General features: G+C 44.0%; 1 protein-coding gene across 1 annotated transcript; it reads right to left on the bottom strand.

The window, feature by feature from the left end:
• Positions 1 to 1,831: 1,831 nt before the first annotated feature.
• On the bottom strand, positions 1,832 to 14,719 carry LOC106604781 (ubiquitin-conjugating enzyme E2 K). The gene is made up of 7 exons (XM_014199805.3): positions 14,344 to 14,719; positions 6,677 to 6,770; positions 6,351 to 6,409; positions 6,121 to 6,203; positions 5,895 to 5,994; positions 2,978 to 3,106; positions 1,832 to 2,807 (listed from the first exon to the last, which is right to left on the bottom strand). Exons 1-7 carry the CDS (start codon positions 14,404 to 14,406, stop codon positions 2,733 to 2,735), a joined length of 603 nt encoding a protein of 200 aa, XP_014055280.1. The 5' UTR covers positions 14,407 to 14,719; the 3' UTR covers positions 1,832 to 2,732.
• Between the last annotated feature and the right edge of the window lie 3,997 nt (positions 14,720 to 18,716).

The following is an 18,716-nucleotide window of genomic DNA, read 5'->3' as shown; positions in this document are numbered from 1 at the left end:
GGCCAGGGTTAACTAGTGTGGATTTTTCAGTGTAACATTTATAGTGTTGATTCAGGAGTTTAATTAACTAGTAAATAGTTAAATTAACACTCTGTGGTGGCGTTAATAACCAGAGTTGTGTGATTGTGTCATTTTTATTCTGTGTAGAGTAACACTCAAAACCACACCCAACCATTATCATATATGCATGCTCTATTGGGAAAGGGAAGGGAAAGGGGGATACCTAGTCAGTTGTACATTGCAGGGTGATTTTCAGAATTGTTTGTTTCAATATCTGTTTTTGCATGCACATTGTCTGATTGATTGATCTCATGCTACACAAAGATAAGTAGCATCCATTTATCTAAACTAATCCAATCTGCTTGTAACTGCACCCATTACTGGGTCAGATGGTTATTCCAGTTTACATCATTTAGGTAGTCTCAATAAACAATCCTCCCTCCCAGGCAGTCATTCTGAATGTAGGTGATTAAAAGTTAAAATGGCGAAGTTGCATAAAGATATGGGAATCCATATATGACGGCATGGTTTTACCACTATCCATGGAGTTTTTAAACTATGGCCCGCGACATGGTCCAATGCCTCAATAAATCAGCAAAATCTACTTTTTAGTTTTTTCAAATTGCCTGTGTCTTGGAGCTTAAATTGGGATTGTGTATACTGTGCTAATGAAGATACAAAAGAGTAACAGAGAGCAATGTACAATACGGCAAATCTGGTAAAGAAGGCATTTGTGGTAAGTGCATGGAGGCATCTTTATGCACCTCCGCTTTTGTTGGATATCCTCACTCTGGCTGGATTCCAAGAATTACACATCACTTTGCAAGCCAGCATAACGTGACTTGAAGGCCTAATGTGGCCTGTAAACCAGGAATTTCTGACCACTGTGTTAGTTTAAGTAATGTAGGCCCTGAAAGAAAAGCCGTATTATATATGTAATGTACTGTAAAAAAAAAAAAGTATAATAAAAATGTTTAAAAATGCTGGTAGAACCATTTAGTGTTCTAGGAAGAACCCTTCATAGAGGGTTCTAGGTAGAACCCTTTCCTAAGTGTTCTACCTAGCACCAAAAAGGGTACCCTACGGGGACAAACCAAAGAACCCTTAGCACCTTTTTTCTAAGAGCGTAGGCCTACTTACACACAGTATAGACTACACCCAGGTACACAGACTGATTCACACAAGCTTGTAGGGGCATTCTTCCCAGTGCAGGCACGCAGGCTGCAATATGGCTATAAGAGAGCGCTGCCAGGCCCACTCCTGTGATAGAAGATGGACTTGTTGGCGAGGCTGGCTCAGACACATGCTACCTACCCTGCCATCTGGTTGTGTTCTGACTAATAACTCTCGCCTGACTACGCAGACTATCTGCTCTGCGGCTTTTTCGCAACTGAGAGCCCATTGTACGATACGTCAATCTTGCTCCTGCGCTGATCCAGCAGCATGTTGGTTTTTAATCATCTTTACCGACAGGTTGAACCCATTTATGAATTCCTTTGGCGCCACTGACGGTGCAGTGCATACAAATACACTCATCTAAATAAATATGCATATGTATGCAGCATGGTTACCTGCACACCCACACAATTCTATTGTAATGAATATGAACGTTCTACTTTTCCCAGGTATATAATTCCCACTGGACTTTGTTTCCCCAGCATCATACATTTTGCTTCTCACCCTAGATTTTTTACACACACACACACACACACACACACACACGGAAGACTACTAAATCGCACACGCAAATGCAAACACACAAAATCATAAAAATAATGATACAATATTAAGCTCTTCTTAAAAGCACATAACACATTCCACACATTTTGGATTAATTTACACAGACTTTAATAGCTTTATTTACAGATGAATTCTTGACAGTTTTTTTCCCTCTGTTGGCATAATTCAGTGGATGCCATATTTTTCAAACCTTTACATTTTTTTTAACTTCCAGTCTCAATTTGCTTGAGTAGTGTTATCGGTGAACAATGAGGTGAGCGTTTTCCGCTTTTTGTTTTCTTTCTTTTTAAAAATGGGAATCCAAATGTCTTCATGTAGGAGGCCAGAACCAAATAAAAGAAAAGTGGGAGGAGGAAAGAGTGATGATTATGAATCATGAGGGGGGGTGGGGCTACCTGCTGATGGATTTTCCTGGGGAGGGGAGTCTGGGAAGTTAAAACTCTTAAGACAGGTGACAAGATGGGCATGATACGGATGTGGCTACTGCAAGGAGAAATCTGTAATGTTTCCTAGCAAGTGCCAAAAGGGTGGAGATGGAGGAGATTAAGAAAATGGCTCTGTTCAAACAATCTAACAGTGCTTCCTCACTTTCTTCAAGGTCATAGCTGATGTAAAAGGATTGTATAGTTAAATAGGATGCCAGTGAAGAGTGTTTGGACAAAGCCAGAGTGTGAACGGGGTCCAGCATGCGCACAGAGGAAGGGAATTTGGTTCAAGTCATTTGATTGAGGTATGTGAAATGGAAGGGTATAGTGCCAATGTGAAGATGGCAGGAAAGCTGGAGCGTGGTACAGAGCAGAGATGATGGTGATTATGACTAAGGGGAGAAGTGCCAAGAGGTTGAGAGGGGGTATCCAACAGGTGTGGAGGTGAGGGGTCAGAGGAGGGCTTCAGATGGAGGGAGACTGAAGGAGAGGGTGTGTATAGAGGAGTCAGACGGGGCCGGGTGAGGTGGTGTGATGGGTGGTTTAGGACCAGGGGGCCGTTGAGACTCAGTTACTGAGCAGTAGCTCTGTCGCAGTTTCCACGTCCCAGGATTTCGACGACAACGCCACTATTACTGCATTCTGTGGAGACGGGACAAACAGTAGAGAAGGAAGTTTATAACACAGTCATAACTATGCTAAAGTATTCAAACAAAACAGATCCATTGGTGAACCATAATAAAATGTAAATGAGTTATGAAGGTATCGACTGCTGAGACAGCATTAGAGCTAGTCACGGGGGGCCCACTCACTTTGTCGAAGCCCATGGCACAGAGTTTGTCTATTTTGCGGGTGTACTCTGGGCTGGAGGAGGGGGCGCCGGCGTACACGTGAGACCAGAGTCTGGCCGTCTGTTTGAACATCTCTGGGTTCTGCTTATACTAAAAGGGTGAGAACACACAACACTGAGTTGGCAGTATACAAAACCTCACTACGCTACAATTTAGTAAAGCAATTGTACACGAAAGAGCATAATAAAACTACTTGGTTAGCACTTCTTTTGTGCAAAAAAAAAAAAAAAAGTGTACAACCGAGTGTACAATTACTTTTCTACAACGGGTTATCAACCTATTCATCAGCTAGTATATCATCCCTCAACAAAAATATAGGCTAGTCCCCACGCATCTATGGTTGCTAGCCAAGCCAGCTGAAATGTTCATTCTAGCGGTTAAGCTGCCAGATACGCGACCCAGTCGTGAACTCTGTTCAATATCCCAGTCATTGGTTCTAAATGTTCCGTTGCCATGCTGGCCGGCAACGCTCTTATCCCTTGCTTGCTAGCTAGCCAACTACGGTTAACACAGTCACGTCAAACCATGGAGCTAGAAAAACAGCAAAGTAGCTGCATTTCATTTTATTGGACCTGTTTTTCTATTGACATTTCTCTGTATACAGTGCATTCGGAAAGTATTGAGACCTGACGACTTTTTCCACATTTTGTTAAGTTACAGCCTTATTCTAAAACTGATGACATTTATTTTTTAAATGTCCTCAATCTACACACAATGCCCCATAATGACAAAGCAAAAACAAGTTTTGACATTTTTGCAAAAGTATTAAAAATAAGTTTCCAAACACCTACTCATTCAAGGCTTTTTCTTTATTTTTACTATTTCCTACATTGTAGAATAATAGTGAAGACATCTAAACTATGAAATAACACATATGGAATCATGTAGTAACCAAAAAAGTGTTACATCAAAATACATGTTATATTTGACATTATTCAAAGTAGCCACCCTTTGCCTTGATGACAGCTTTGCACACTCTTGGCATTCTCTTAACCAGCTTAATGAGGAAGTCACCTGGAATGCATTTCAATTAACAGGTGTGCCTTGTTAAAAGATAATTTGTGGAATTTCTTTCCTTCTTAATGTGTTTGAGCCAATCAGTTGTGTTGTAACAAGGTAGGGGTGGTATACAGAAGATAGCCCTATTTGGTAAAATACCAAGTTCATATACTGGCAAGAACAGCTCAAATAAGCAAAGAGAAATGACAGTTCATCATTACTTTAAGACACGAAGGTCAGTCAATCTGGAAAATGTCAAGAACTGACACTGATTTATTTAGAATTCAAGACACACTTAACCAGCATGGCTACCACAGCATTCTACAGCAATACACCATCCCATCTGGTTTGAGCTTAGTGGGACTATCATTTGTTTTTCAACAGGACAATAACCCAAAACACACCTCCAGGCTGTGTAAGGGCTATTTGACCATATTTACCTGGCCTCCACAATCACACTCCATCAATCAGGCCTTTATGGTAGAGTGACCAGACGGATGCTACCCCTCTGTAAAAGCCACATGACAGCCCACTTGGAGTTTGCCAAAAAGCACCTAAAGGACTCTGACCATGAAAAACAAGATTCTGTGATCTGATGAAACCAAGACTCAACTCCTTGGCCTGAATGCCAAGCGTCACATCTGGAGGAAACTTGGCCCCATCCCTACAGTGAAGCATGTTGGTGGCAGCATCATGCTGTGAGGATGCTTTTCAGCGGCAAGGACTGGGAGAGTCAGGACCGAGGGAAAGATGAACGGAGCAAAGCATCCTTGATAAAAATCTGCGACAGAGTGCTCAAGACCTCAGACTGGGGCGAAGGTTCACCTTCCAACAGGACAATGACCAAAAGCACAGAGCCAAGACAATGGAGGAGGGGTTCCGGGCCAGGTCTCTGAATGTCCTCCAGTGGCCCAGCCAGAGCCCGGACTTGAACATCTCTGGAGAGACCTGAAAATAGCTGTGCAGCACCGCTCCCCATCCAACCTGACAGAGCTTGAGAGGATCTGCAGAGAAGAATTGGAGAAACCCCCCAAATACAGGTGTGCCAAGCTCGTAGCGTCATTGCCAAGAAGACTCAAGGCTGTAATCGCTGACAAAGGTGCTTCAACAAAGTACTATGTAAAGGGTCTGAATACTTATATAAAATGTGATATTTCATTATTTTATTCATTTGCAAAAAAATCTAAAAATCTTTTTTCTTTGTCATTATGGGGTAGTGTGTGTAGATTGAGGTGAAAAACTATTTAATACATTTTATAATAAGGCTGAAGCGTAACAAAATGTGGAAAAAGTCAAGGGGTCTGAATACTTTCAGAATGCACTGTGAGAAATCAGTGTTTGAGGATTAATGCTGATTCATGATTTTGACCGGCTGAGAAAAGATGTCGGTCTCGTCCTGACACTAATTCTCAATAGGACAGTGGAGATCGAATTTCAATATCAAAACAATGTTGCAAATGTCGAGAGAGACAGCAACATTGGCACAAACCCCACTTGTTGCAAACCAAATGTTAAGCTAGAAGCAAATAATGTCTCGATGGGTTTTACAGTGGAGATCAACTTAATGAATTGGCTGGCTGGGCTGATGGGACAGCGGATGAGCAGGGATTTCTCAGATAGAACAGAAAACAAGATGCCCATCTTTGCGTCATAGGCTTACCCGTGCTAAACAGGTTTTTTTAGTACGGCTGGCTTAGAACGCGTCTCAACCAATCACAATGCTTGTTTTGACCAACCCATTGTAGAATAAAGCAGTGAGGAGACAGAGCAAGTCTAAAAAATTTTTTTTTTTAAACACATTACAAAATCTACAAAGACATTCCAGGCATACTTCTGCATGCTCTCTCTCTCCCACACATGCACACAGTGTTCCTCTCACTTGATTGGCCACCACAGCGTCCTGTGGGTCGTCTGGTTCTGCAGCTGCCAGTAAGGCCTGTAGTGACAGCAGCACTGTCCTCAGCGTCATAGCTGCTGCCCTGTCAGACACACAAAGGGTACACAGAGTAGTAAGACCTGGGATCAGCCTTAACCGAGACATGACAATGAAAAAAAAAAAAAATAATAATTATATATATATTTTTTTTATTGACATAGTGACTCACCACTGGTCTTTGAGGATGTCCAGACATATTGCACCTGTGACTGAGCTGATGTTGGGATGCCAGATCTTCGTGATAAATCGTACCTGGGGGGCCACGGGAAGCACAAAAACAAGCAAATAAATTAGCAAGGACTTCACCCTGGCACAGGTCAATGTTGACAAAATCCACAACTGAATGACAAACATCAGAATATGTTTGATATACACACACACACACACACACACACCTACCTTTGGTGGGTTGAAGGGATATGTTTCTGGAATTTTTATTTCTAGTTGATATCTACCACCTGAAAACATTTTTGGGGAAAATAATTAATCACAGCAACAAAAAAATAAAAAATAAAAAAAAATAAAAATAAAAATTCGGTATCCTTTTGCATGACATGAACCACGCTCACTTGAGGTAAAAGTGCTTTGAATCCTATTGTGGTAAGTTAGGTAGTGTGAGTTAGGTAGTCTGCCTCAGACCTCAAGTAAACCCAGGCGAGTCTGTCCCAGGTAAAGCAGTTAGGTCTGTCTGAATAGACGACAGTAAACTCCCCTGGGCCTCTCACCTTCATACGGTGTATCAGGTGGCCCTGCAATCTCCCCCTTCAGCTCTGTGAAGTTCTCATCCACCAGGTCCACTTTGATCTGGTTTTTACTCGTCTGTCAGAGAGAAGAGAGGTCAGTTAGTTCTGTCACAGAGCAAGGGCCAGGGTGTAAGGAAAGGAGGGGTATCCGTCAGAGGGTACCTCATCCCAACACAGACATTCTCACGGAAAAGCGAGAACTAATACTTTCCACATGATCGGTCTCCTTGCACTCGAGTATGACAGATACCTTGATAACAAGCAACATTATGAGACGTTTGAAAGTAGTGACTTGTGCTATAGATTCTGATACGATATCCAAAAAGGGCCAAAAGCTACCGGTATCTTCTTGCATCGTAAAGTGTTCTAGCCTGTAGGGACATTCATTTGCAAACAGTTATGAACATTTCTACATGCCGTGTCGCATTATTCAAGTGTGTTAACTTCTGTGCAGCATGAGTGGGGAGCTAACATGATGTATCCCAGACTCCCAGTGCAGGATAGCAGTGAGTAAGTGGACCAGGCGCGGTGCGCTATAATAAGGGGTCGGCTGCGCTGATAGACAGGCTTGATCCGCGAGACACATTTGACAGAAGTACCGAAAGTAAAAAAGAAAATTTTTTGAACCGAAATGTTTTTTGTTTTTTTTATGTCATAGTATCAAAAAAAGTACCCAAGTTTCAGTATACCGTGCAACACTATTAAGCTGTGGAACCCAGAACTGTGTGTGACCACTCGGTTACGAGGACACCCAAACCAGACACCGCAAAGCCCAAGCAGCCTAACCGTCTCTGGAAGTTGCTGTAACCCTGCTTGGAATATTTACACTATATTGGCTATTGGTAGAGAGGCAGGATCCGTTCTAGCTTGGCATGTCAGGGTGGGCGACTGGAAATGTCAAATAAATGCATTTAGGTTATAGTTTATTAAGACCCATGAATACGCCACACCAACAGCTTGAAACAATCAATTGGCTGTTTTAAAAATGAATTTCCTGCAATTTCACGTTGTAATGGTCAATAGATGTGATAGCATGCTTAATATATGCAAATACATGATTTTATTCTGTAATAGGGTAAACTGTAAGGTGTTCTAGCTAATCAAATCGACGTTTATTTATGTTCCAGCGTAGTGTAAGCCACACCATACAATGAAACGCCTACTCGCAACTAAAGCTCTCCTAGAAAACAGTGCAATTATTCAGCTATATGTATTTGTGTTTACATTAGGCTATAGCATGTAGTCATAGGCCTATAAGGCTATACTGCAAATCGTTGTTTGTTCCTGAACAAGCCGAATGGCAGAGCTATCCTTCAACACCACAAGTGGAGTATGACTCTGGGGTATCCAGTGAACTTCTACCATGTGGTGCAGCATGGACCCTAAGGCCCCTTCTCCTCCACCTCTGGGATACTACTCAGCACCAAGTGGGGCCACGTCCCCAACAACCCAGCGTGTGACTTATTCTTCTACATTGAGAGTACCAGGGAGTTGCAGTGCAGTGGACATCGCTGCATACGTCATAGGGAGTACAGTTTCGCCCGTATTGATCAGAATATTATGCAACAGAAGACCAGATCCCAGGGTTCATCCTGTCAGGGGAGCCCTCTCCAACAGGTTGCAGTAGAGAACATCGGATAGTCATATGAAGGACAGCAGCAGGAATTTGTCTCTTCGGCCCCGGCACCGTTGCCAGGTGTGACTGTGACCATCGGGTGTGACTATATTGCTTCTCCGGTCCTGGCACCGTTGTCGGGCACGGCTGCGACTGAGACCGGGCAGGGACACGTCATGTTCTCGGCCCCCGCCGGTCCTCAGGAGTTGCCTGCTACAGAGACTGAGCCCACAACAGATGTCATTCCCGATTCCCCCCCCGATTCCCCCCTCCACTGCTGTGGAGTCTGGGGGAACCCTCTCCTATGTGATTCCAGCAGCATCGCCACACGGTAGTGAGCCTATGTCGCTGGCTGGACCCTATTCCTCACCGCCACCAGATCATCACCAGTCAAAGCTACACGGCGAGCCTGTCTGCCCATCTGACACCCTGTCCCTGCAGTAGGGACAGTAGCACCGGACCGGTCTGCTGCTACCTCTGATGACCAGTCTAGCCATGACCTGTGCCCATGGGGGGGGGGGTACACAGCCACACTGGTGTCACCAGCTACTGATAGTACAGCTTTACCTGACCCAGCCACAGCCCTGGGTCCCCAGCATGCACCACCTGACCCAGCTCCAGTCCTGGTCCTGCTGGACTCAACACCCGACGTGACTGTGGGGGACACAACAACAGACCTCATCGGGGCCGACCACCCAGACTTCACCCCCCCAGTGTCCTGTCCCAGGGGCACTACCTATTCCTGCTCCTGGGGTCTGAGCTGATCCACCATCTGCCTTGGACTCACCAGTGTTGGCCTGGACTCTGGGTCTACCGCTGGGACCTTCTCTGGAGCTTGCCCTGGGTACACTTCTGGTTCGTGCACTGGGGCACAGCCCGAGGAACCACTGCCGCGCCTGCTCTCCGCTGCTGGGGCCTGACCTGCCTCGGTTGGGGAGCCGCTGAGTCTGCTCACCTCTCGGGCCATGGACACAGGGGACATCCTGACCCGCCTCTGTGAGGCCTCGCTTATGAAAGAGCTCAGTGTCTTTCAATGTGGCACCGTCATAGGATGCCACCTTTCCAACAAGTCAGTTCATCAAATGTCTTCCCTGCTTAAGCTGCCCCGGTCAACTGTAAGTTCTGTTATTGTGAAGTGGAAACGTCTAGGAGCAACAACGGCTCAGCCGCGAAGTGGTAGGCCACACAAGCTCACAGAACGGAACCGCCGAGTGCTGAAGCGCGTTTCAAATTGTCTGTCCTCGGTTGCAACACTCACTACAGAGTTCCAAACTGCCTCTGGAAACAACGTCAGCACAACAACTGTTCGTTGGGTTTCTATGGCCGAGCAGCCACACACAAGCCAAAGATCACCGTGCGCAATACCAAGTCTCGGCTGGAGTGGTGTAAAGCTCGCAGCCATTGAACTCTGGAGCAGCGGAAATGCATTCTCTGGAGTGATGAATCACGCTTCACCATTTGGCAGTCTGACGGACAAATCTGGGATTGGCGGATGCTAGATGAACGCTACATGCTCGAATGCATAGTGGCAACTGTAAAGTTTGGTGGAGGAGGAATAATGGTCTGGGCTGTTTTTCATGGTTCGGGGTAGACCCCTTAGTTCCAGGAAAGGGAAATCTTAACGCTACAGCATTAAATTACATTCTAGATGATTCTGTGCTTCCAGCTTTGTGGCAACAGTTTGGGGAAGGCCCTTTCCTGTTTCAGCATGACAATGCCCCCGTGCACAAAGCGAGGTCCATACAGAAATGGTTTGTCGAGATCGGTGTGGAAGAACTTGACTGGCCTTCACACAGCCCTGATCTACAGCCCACAACTCCTTTGGGATGAATTGGAATGCTGCCTACGAGCAAGGCCTAATCGCCCAACATCAGTGCCCGACCTCACTCGTGGCTGAATGAAAGCAAGTCCCCGCAGCAATGTTCCAACATCTAGTGGAAAGCCTTCCCAGAAGAGTGGAAGCTGTTATAGCAGCAAAGGGGGGGGACCAACTCCATATTAATGCCCATGATTTTGGAATGAGATGTTTGCCGAGCAGGTGTCCACATACTTTTGGTCACGTAGTGTACATCCCATGTTCATCTTCCTCAGTATGTTTAAATAAAGTTCCAGTGTGGGTGTTAACTCTTGGGCTGCGTTATTCCCCTCTAACCAGGGGTGGTGTCAGTGAGTGACATCCTTAGAGCCGGGTAAAATAAGTAGAGCCGGGTCACACTCTTTCACTGGTGCCGTCCTTGCAGCACCAACCGCTTCAAATAAACACGCCGCCTAATAGTCCTACTCATCACTTATTATTACAGATAGATCATCACTTCTCACCACGGTGCTCGTTTAGTAAAGTTATGACAAAAGCTTAATCAATGTCTCGCAAGATCAATGATTAATTAGCATTTTACGTAACAGAACCAACTATAATAGCATATCAGGCCTAGAACGTTACTGTTACACCAAAAACACCTAATTTCTAATGCGATTTTACGATGGTCAGCTGAAGCAGCATAGTCCATTTTTCTTGTGTGCGCCAAAACTCAACCCGAGCGTGCCACTAGGTGGGACACGTGCTTCGGCTGAAACAAAATGCAAGAAAACGCATCTGCTCTAATTCGCTCACGAAACAGTAATTCAAGAACATCTAAATGCATATTCCCATGCAACAGAGAGATCAAATGGATTGGCACGCAGATGCAGTTGACGTTTCACCAGTAAAACGTGAAGAAATATCATTCGCGATTGACAGTGACGGCCTATTTTGAAATTAGGTAGCCTATGCCTAACTTGGCATTGGAGGGTATTAAAAATAGAAAACATTTGAGACAAACTGTGTGTGGGCATAGGCAGTTTGCAATTGGAGGACGCATTTTATGCATATTCTTTAAATGATAGGCTATTCAATAGGTTACATCTGTCGGTACAAAAAGGAAAGGACGTCGAACAAAAATTGCGCTCCATCACCTAAATAAGACAGCACTACACTACTGGGTTTGCGGCAGTGGAGGCTGCCGAGGGTAGGATGGCTCATAATAATGGCTGGAACAGAGCAAATGGGAATGGCATCAAACACATGGAAACCATATGTTTGCATTTGATACCATTCCACTCATTCCCCTCTAGCCTTTACCACAAGTCCATTCTACCCAATTAAGGAGCCACAAACCTCCTTTGGTTTGTGACTATGAACTTCCATTGTCTCCGATTCTGTAGCAGTCATTCGATTACAGATTTTCTTTTGTCATTCTGTTACCGATTTGGTAACAGAATAATGCATTTGAATTACTTCATAAATCACATTTGTATCAGTAAAAACAAACTAATTGGTAGGTATACCTTCACTTGTTAAGTTTCATTATCCTCATGAGGGAGAGAAACTAGAAAATATCTTTAAGATGTGGGTTTTTGATAAGAGAACGACAAGACACTAGGCAATATTTCTTAACTTATAGAAGGCAAATCATTTCTGCAAAACTAAATATAAATGTTGATATTAGTTGGGTGTTAGGTGACCCAACAAATAATGGACTCCATGCAAGAATTCTACAAAATACTGCAATAAACAAATCTGTTTTCACCAAAGGTGCATTTGTAAATTCAATCTGGAGTGCCAGAGTGCGCGCTGGGCGTTTGTAAATTCAGTGCGTTGTCAGGTTATCGTTCGTTCTCGGGGTGTTCAGAGCGCACACTGGATGCTCTGGCTGAGGAGTAGGGTTGATCCGAGCGTTCTGACCTCACAACGGTAGTCAAGCATCCAAGCTAACCGGCTAATGTTCGCTAGCTACTTCCAGACATAAACAAGAGAACACCTCACTGACCATTTTACTCACCCTAGCGGAGCTGATTATGCTGTTTTTATGTTATCCAGAGCATTGGTGAATGTAACTGTGCTGCTGGCAACAATTTAATTGAGCTTTTTCGGTGACATTTTCTGACACCGGCCATATTCAACGGCTGTTAAACGTTTGTAAATTCATCAGCTATTCTGCGCTCTGGCACACTCAGACGAGTGCGCTCTGAAATCAGAGTAGTAAGCCAGTGCGAATTTACGAACGCACCCAAAATGTAAATTATGTGGTCGTCAAAATACATAAATGATTTGAAAACAATGTGGCAGTAAAAATCCCAATACTGTGCCAAGGACATTCAAATCTGTGGGCCAACCCTTTTAGTGAAACCCCACAAATCGTTGTTTATAATTGCGATGGGTATTCCTCAACCTAGAGGAAGATCGATGTGACATTGTATTGCCAAGAGCAATGGGAAAGTCCCGAGGGTGTTTCACGGTCAATGGACGTCTTGACTGAACTACACTGAACAAAATATACACGCAACATGTAAAGTGTTGGTCCCATGTTTCGTGAGCTGAAATAAAATATCCCAGAGATTTTCCATACACACAAAAAGCTTTTTTCTCTCAAATTGTGCACAATTTGTTTACACCCCTGTTAGTGAGCATTTCTCCTTTGCCAAGATAATCCAGCCACCTAACAGGTTTGGCATATCAAGAACATGATTAAACAGCATGATCATTATACAGGTGCACTTTGTGCTGGTGACAAAAGGAAATTCTAAATTGTGCAGTTTTGCCACACAACACAATGCCACAGATGTCTCAAGTTTTGTAGGGAGCATGCTGACTGCAGGAATGTCCACCAGAGCTGTTGCCAAAGAATTGGATGTTCATTTCTCTACCATAAGCCGCCTCCAACGCCTCTGTTGAATGTTGCATCAATATTTTTGTTCAGTTTAAGGTAAAACTTTTTTTTTCATCTATCATTCAGATGTTTTCAGAGACATGGGGGGAAAAAACAGCAGGTTACAAAGTAGAGCTTCGTATCTACATTTTGATGTATGGGTTGTGAGAGAGTGATCCAAACTCACGTTTCGCCACCCCGATTTCTATGACTAGTGATAGCTGTGTGGGGAGTGCCTTACGCCGTTCACTGAGACAACGTGGGGGGGTGTATTAAGTATCTCATTTGCATAAAGTCGTATAAAAAGTGGTATTCTAATATCATAAATTGGTTCAAATTGTTACAAACTCTGTTTCGCATAAAACTAAATTGTAATGATGTATTCCGTACTGCCACATTTACATAATATAGCATTTGAACTGAAAAGACGTCATAACAATATGACCACCCTATCTTCAGATATTGGACAAAACATGTTGAATTTAACAATCCAGACAGGTGATTTGATGCCTTTATCGACTAGGGATTAACATGGACCTGTCCGAGACCTTTTTCAATAACTTGAAAATAAGATAGCTCAGCTACATGTATGGTAAATCCTATCCTCATGAAATAAAGTGTTCTGTGTTTCTGGGAGAAGCATCTAAAACATGGAATGCAAAGTATTACACCTGAACCAAAGTTACATTTTGTCCCCTAAAACCCTAATATTAGTTTCCAGTTAAAATTGTGTTTTGATGCATTTCTAATATTTGATGATGATTTATCTTGAACCTAGCCTGCAACAGGACAGGTAGAAAATGTCACACTAACGTTAGCTTTCGAACCCTCTGCGGCAGAAGTTGCACTCTGGTAGTAACCAATTATGTATATAACAATCATTGGTGGTAACATATCGTTAGCGGTGTGGGGGCAAATATACTTTTTAGTTAGCTCGTTGGCTAAATAACCAGATAGCTAACGTCTTCACCTCTTTAATCATATCAAGCCAGGGTGAGCGTATTTGCTTGGCTTATTTCACTACCCCTGGCCTAACTAGGTTGCTACTTTCGCTATCTGTATAGTAGTAGCTGGCATCCAGGCAGGGGGTTTCCTGTAGGCTAGCAGCCATAACTAACGATAACGTAGTTAGCAAAAAGCCAGTCACATTTTCCTTCGTTGGCCTTCGCTTGCAAGCCAGCTAGCGCCTTGTCCTTCGCTTTTGTTAACAGCTGGTACCGCTATCTAGCTGTTAGCTAACAAAACACTACTTTCCAACAACAGGCAATCGTGTTTGACACAAACTCTGCTAACGTTGCTAGCTACCTGGCGTTGCATTCACGGTCGATTGAAGAAAATAAATAACCCACCTCCTCGCTTTTGAGAACCTCTTTAAATTCCCGTTTTATCCTTTGAACCGCGATGTTGGCCATGATTTCGCCGTGTTTCTGTCGGAAGGGAACACGATCCTCTCGGTCACAGGCCTTACTTGGCTTCAGCCCTCCTAGTTAGCTAGCTAACCCAGCTAATTCGCAGTCCCCCTCGCACTTTCGTTCTCTGCCTCTGTCACTTTTGGATCGGAGCAATAATAACAGCTGCAAGGTACAGCTAGCTACGGCCACTAAATGCTAAGTTCTACGGGAACGTGACCGAGCCCCGATGTCAAAAATATAACGCTAGTTACAAAAGAGCCGAGGGACGTGTATTTTCTCGCAATATTGCCACTATGTACGCAGTGGACAGAAGGTGGTCCTGGAAACATTTTAATACCAACTACATGCAAGCTGAAATGCGGGTCATGTGATTTCTACAGCATTGGTACCCTCCCTGTCATTCTAACATTTTAGAGAGGCTTCTTATGTCTGCAATAACTGGTAGACGTACATGCATGAGTGGAGAATTAAACAGGCATACATTTGCTTGTATATGCTTGATTATGTTGTCCAAAGTAAACGTTCATTGATCATAAATAAATAATGACAATGTACATTATATTTATTGTTACCTGGACCTCACTTCTTATCATCAATGATGTAACATTCAGAACCTACCTATAGAAAAGTATGTATCTGGGACACTTATAAATAAGGTTCACTGTATACCTCCATAAACCCTGGGGTGTATTCATTACGCCAATTCTGTTGCAAAATATTTTGTTTGATGCAATTGCAAAACCATTTTTAACAGAAACAGTTGGACAAATTCAGGTAGGTCCCTCACAGTTTCGTTCTGTTTGCTCTGTTTGCTTCCTTTTGGTTCTTAAACGTAGACGGGTTCCGTTGCAAGATGTAATGAATACACCCTGGTCTTGATTATGATGGATGAGAACAAGGTCAAAGGTTACTCTATTTATCTGTCATAACAAAGCCTTTCCTTATTTGTATTCGTGGTCTTTCACTGCCTCTACCTAGAAAAACTGTTTCATGTGGAGATGCCACATCATTACATGACAACTCAAGATGACGTTTCATATGTCAGTCATTTTGCATATTACTGAAGTTACAAACTAGACTCTGTGGTGAAACAATGGTACTAATGCATCCTCTACTCTGGGGGTTTCCAAACTTTTTATTTAAAAAATTCAGGACCCCACCATGTGAAAAAATGCGATGTAATCAACAGCCAATGTTTACTTTTTTAATTGGGCCTATACCAGTCTATTACAAATCAGTCTGAGACATATCTTTTCAACCAGGGTTTGCCCAGTGGGAGGGTTTATGTTAGCCAGCAATTGCAAAAGCAAAAAAAAAATACAAATAAGGAAAAGCAGATCATTAAAACTGTTGCAGGCCAAAATGACCGAGACAAAAAAAAATCCCATTGAAGGAAATACCAGTCAATGGAAATACATTTGAGGTCATGCTTATTGGTCAAATCAAATGTTATTTGTCCATTGCACCTAATACAACAGGTGTAGACCTTACAGTGAAATGCTTACTTACAAGCCCTTAACCAACAATGCAGTTTTAAGAAAAATACGTGTTAAGTAAAAATAAGAAATAAAAGTAACAAATAATTAAAGAGCAGCAATAAAATAACAATAGCGAGGCTATATACAGGGGGCATCGGTACAGAGTCAATGTGCGGGAGCACCAGTTAGTTGAGGTAATTGTGGTAATATGTACATGTAGGTAGAGTTAAAGTGACTATGCATAGATAATAAACAGAGAATAGCAGCAGTGTAAAAGGGGAGGGGATGCAAATAGTCTGGGTAGCCATTTGATTAGCTGTTCAGGAATCTTATGGCTTGGGGTTAGAAGCTGTTGAGCCTTTTGGACCTAGACTTGGCGCTCCGGCACCACTTGCCGTGCGGTAGCAGAGAGAACAGTCTATGACTAGGGTGGCTGGCGTCTTTGACAATTCTTAGGGCCTTCCTTTGACACCGCCAGGTCCTGGATGGCAGGAAGCTTGGCCCCAGTGATGTACTGGGTCGTACGCAGTACCCTCTGTAGTGCCTTGTGGTCGGAGGCCGAGCAGTTGCCATACCAGGCAGTGATGCAACCCGTCAGGATGCTCTCGATGGTGCAGCTGAATACATTTTTGAGGATCTGAGGACCCATGCCAAAACTTTTCAGTCTCCTGAGGGGGAATAGGTTTTGTCTTGCCCTCTTCACAACTGTCTTGGTCTGATTGGACCATGATAGTTTGTTGGTGATGCGGACACCAAGGAACTTGAAGCTCTCAACCTGCTCCACTACAGCCCCGTCGATGAGAATGGGGTGCGTGCTCGGTCCTCCTTTTCCTGTAGTCCACAATCATCTTCTTTGTCTTGATCACGTTGATGGCGAGGTTGTTGTCCTGGCACCACAAGACCAGGACTCTGACCTCCTCCCTATAGGCTGTCTCATTGTTGTCGCTGATCAGCCTACCACTGTTGTGTCATCAGCAAACTTAACGATGGCGTTGGAGTCGTGCTTGGCCATGCAGTCAGGAATGAACAGGAGGGGACTGAGCACGCACCCCTGAGGGGCGCCCGTGTTGAGGATCAGCGTGGCGGATGTGTTGTTACCTACCCTTGCCACCTGGGGGCGGCCTTTCAGGAAGTCCAGGATCCAGTTGCAGAGGGAGATGTTTAGTCCCAGGGTCCTTAGCTTAGTGATGAGCTTTGAGGCCACTATTGTGTTGAAAGCTGAGCAGTAGTCAATGAATCGCATTTTCACATAGGTGTTCCTTTTGTCCAGGTGTGAAAGGGCAGTGTGGAGTGCAATAGAGTGCATCCTCTGTGGATCTGTTGGGGTGGTATGCAAATTGGAGTGGTTATAGGGTTTCTGGGATAATGGAGTTGATGTGGGCCACGACCAGCCTTTCAAAGCACCTCATGGCTACAGATGTGAGTGCTACGGGTCGCTAGTCATTTAGGCAGGTTACCTTAGTGTTCTTGGGCACAGGGACTATGGTGGTCTGCTTGAAACATGTTGGTATTACAGACTCAGACAGGGAGAGGTTAAAAATGTCAGTGAAGACACTTGCCAGTTGGTCAGCGCATGCTCGGAGTACACGTCATGGTAATCCGTCTGGCCTTGCGGCCTTGTGAATGTTGACCTGTTTAAAAGGTCTTACTCACATTGGCTACGGAGAGCGTGATCACGCAGTCGTCCGGAACAGTTGATGCTCTCATGCATGTTTCAGTGTTACTTGCCTCGAAGCGAGCATAGAAGTAATTTAGCTCGTCTGGTAGGCTTGTGACACTGGGCAGCTTGCGGCTGTGCTTTCCTTTGTAGTCTGTAATAGTTTGCAAGCCCTGCCACATCTGACGAGCGTCGGAGCCAGTGTAGTACGATTCGATCTTAGTCCTGTATTGACGCTTTGCCTGTTTGATGGTTCATCGGAGGGCATAGCGGGATTTCTTATAAGCTTCCGGGTTAGAGTCCCGCTCCTTGAAAGCGGCAGCTCTACCCTTTAGCTCAGTGCGGATGTTGCCTGTAATCCATGGCTTCTGGTTGGGGTATGTACATACAGTCACTGTGGAGACGACGTCATCGATGCACTTATTGATGAAGCCAGTGACTGATGTGATGTACTCCTCAATGCCATTGGAAGAATCCCGTAACATATTCCAGTCTGTGCTAGCAAAACAGTCCTGTAGATTAGCATCTGCTTCATCAGACTACTTTTTTTATTGACTGAGTCACTGGTGCTTCCTGCTTTAGTTTATGATTGTAAGCAGGAATCAGGAGGATATAATTATGGTCAGATTTGCCAAATAGAAGGCGAGGGAGAGCTTTGTATGCATCTCTGTGTGTGGAGTAAATGGGTTCTTGAGTTTTTTTCCCCTCTGGTTGCACATTTAACATGCTGGTAAAAATTAGGTAAAATGTATTTAAGTTTCCTTGCATTAAAGTCCCCGGCCTCTAGGTGCGCCGCCTCTGGATGAGCGTTTTCCTGTTTGCTTATGGCCGTATACAGCTCATTGAGTGCGGTCTTAGTGCCAGCATCGGTCTGTGGTGGTAAATAGACTGCTACGAAGAATATAGATGAAAACTCTCTTGGTAAATAGTGTGGTGTACAGCTTATCATGAGATACTCTACCTCAGGTGAGCAAAACCTTGAGACTTCCTTAGATATCGTGCACCAGTTGATCTTTACAAATATACATAGACCGCAACCCCTTGTCTTACCAGAGGCTACTGTTCTATTCTGCCGATACAGTGTATAACCCGCCAGCGGTATGTTATTAATTTCGCTGTTCAGCCACGACTCGGTGAAACATAAGACATTACAGTTTTAAATGTCCCGTTGGTAG

This window comes from Salmo salar, chromosome 05, assembly GCF_965601325.2.
Source record: "Salmo salar chromosome 05, fSalSal1, whole genome shotgun sequence".
NCBI classification, from domain to species: domain Eukaryota; kingdom Metazoa; phylum Chordata; class Actinopteri; order Salmoniformes; family Salmonidae; genus Salmo; species Salmo salar.
This window is presented reverse-complemented; position numbering and strand designations above follow the sequence as displayed.

Bases quoted from the DNA above. Each gene is read 5' to 3' on its own strand.
- LOC106604781 (XM_014199805.3), bottom strand. From the start codon at position 14,406: ATGGCCAACATCGCGGTTCAAAGGATAAAACGGGAATTTAAAGAGGTT. The intron at 3,107-5,894 runs GTGAGAGGAACA...TCACCCTTTTAG, and splicing joins ACGCTGTGGTGGCCAATCAA to TATAAGCAGAACCCAGAGAT. The intron at 2,808-2,977 runs GTGAGTGGGCCC...CCGTCTCCACAG, and splicing joins GTGCCATGGGCTTCGACAAA to AATGCAGTAATAGTGGCGTT.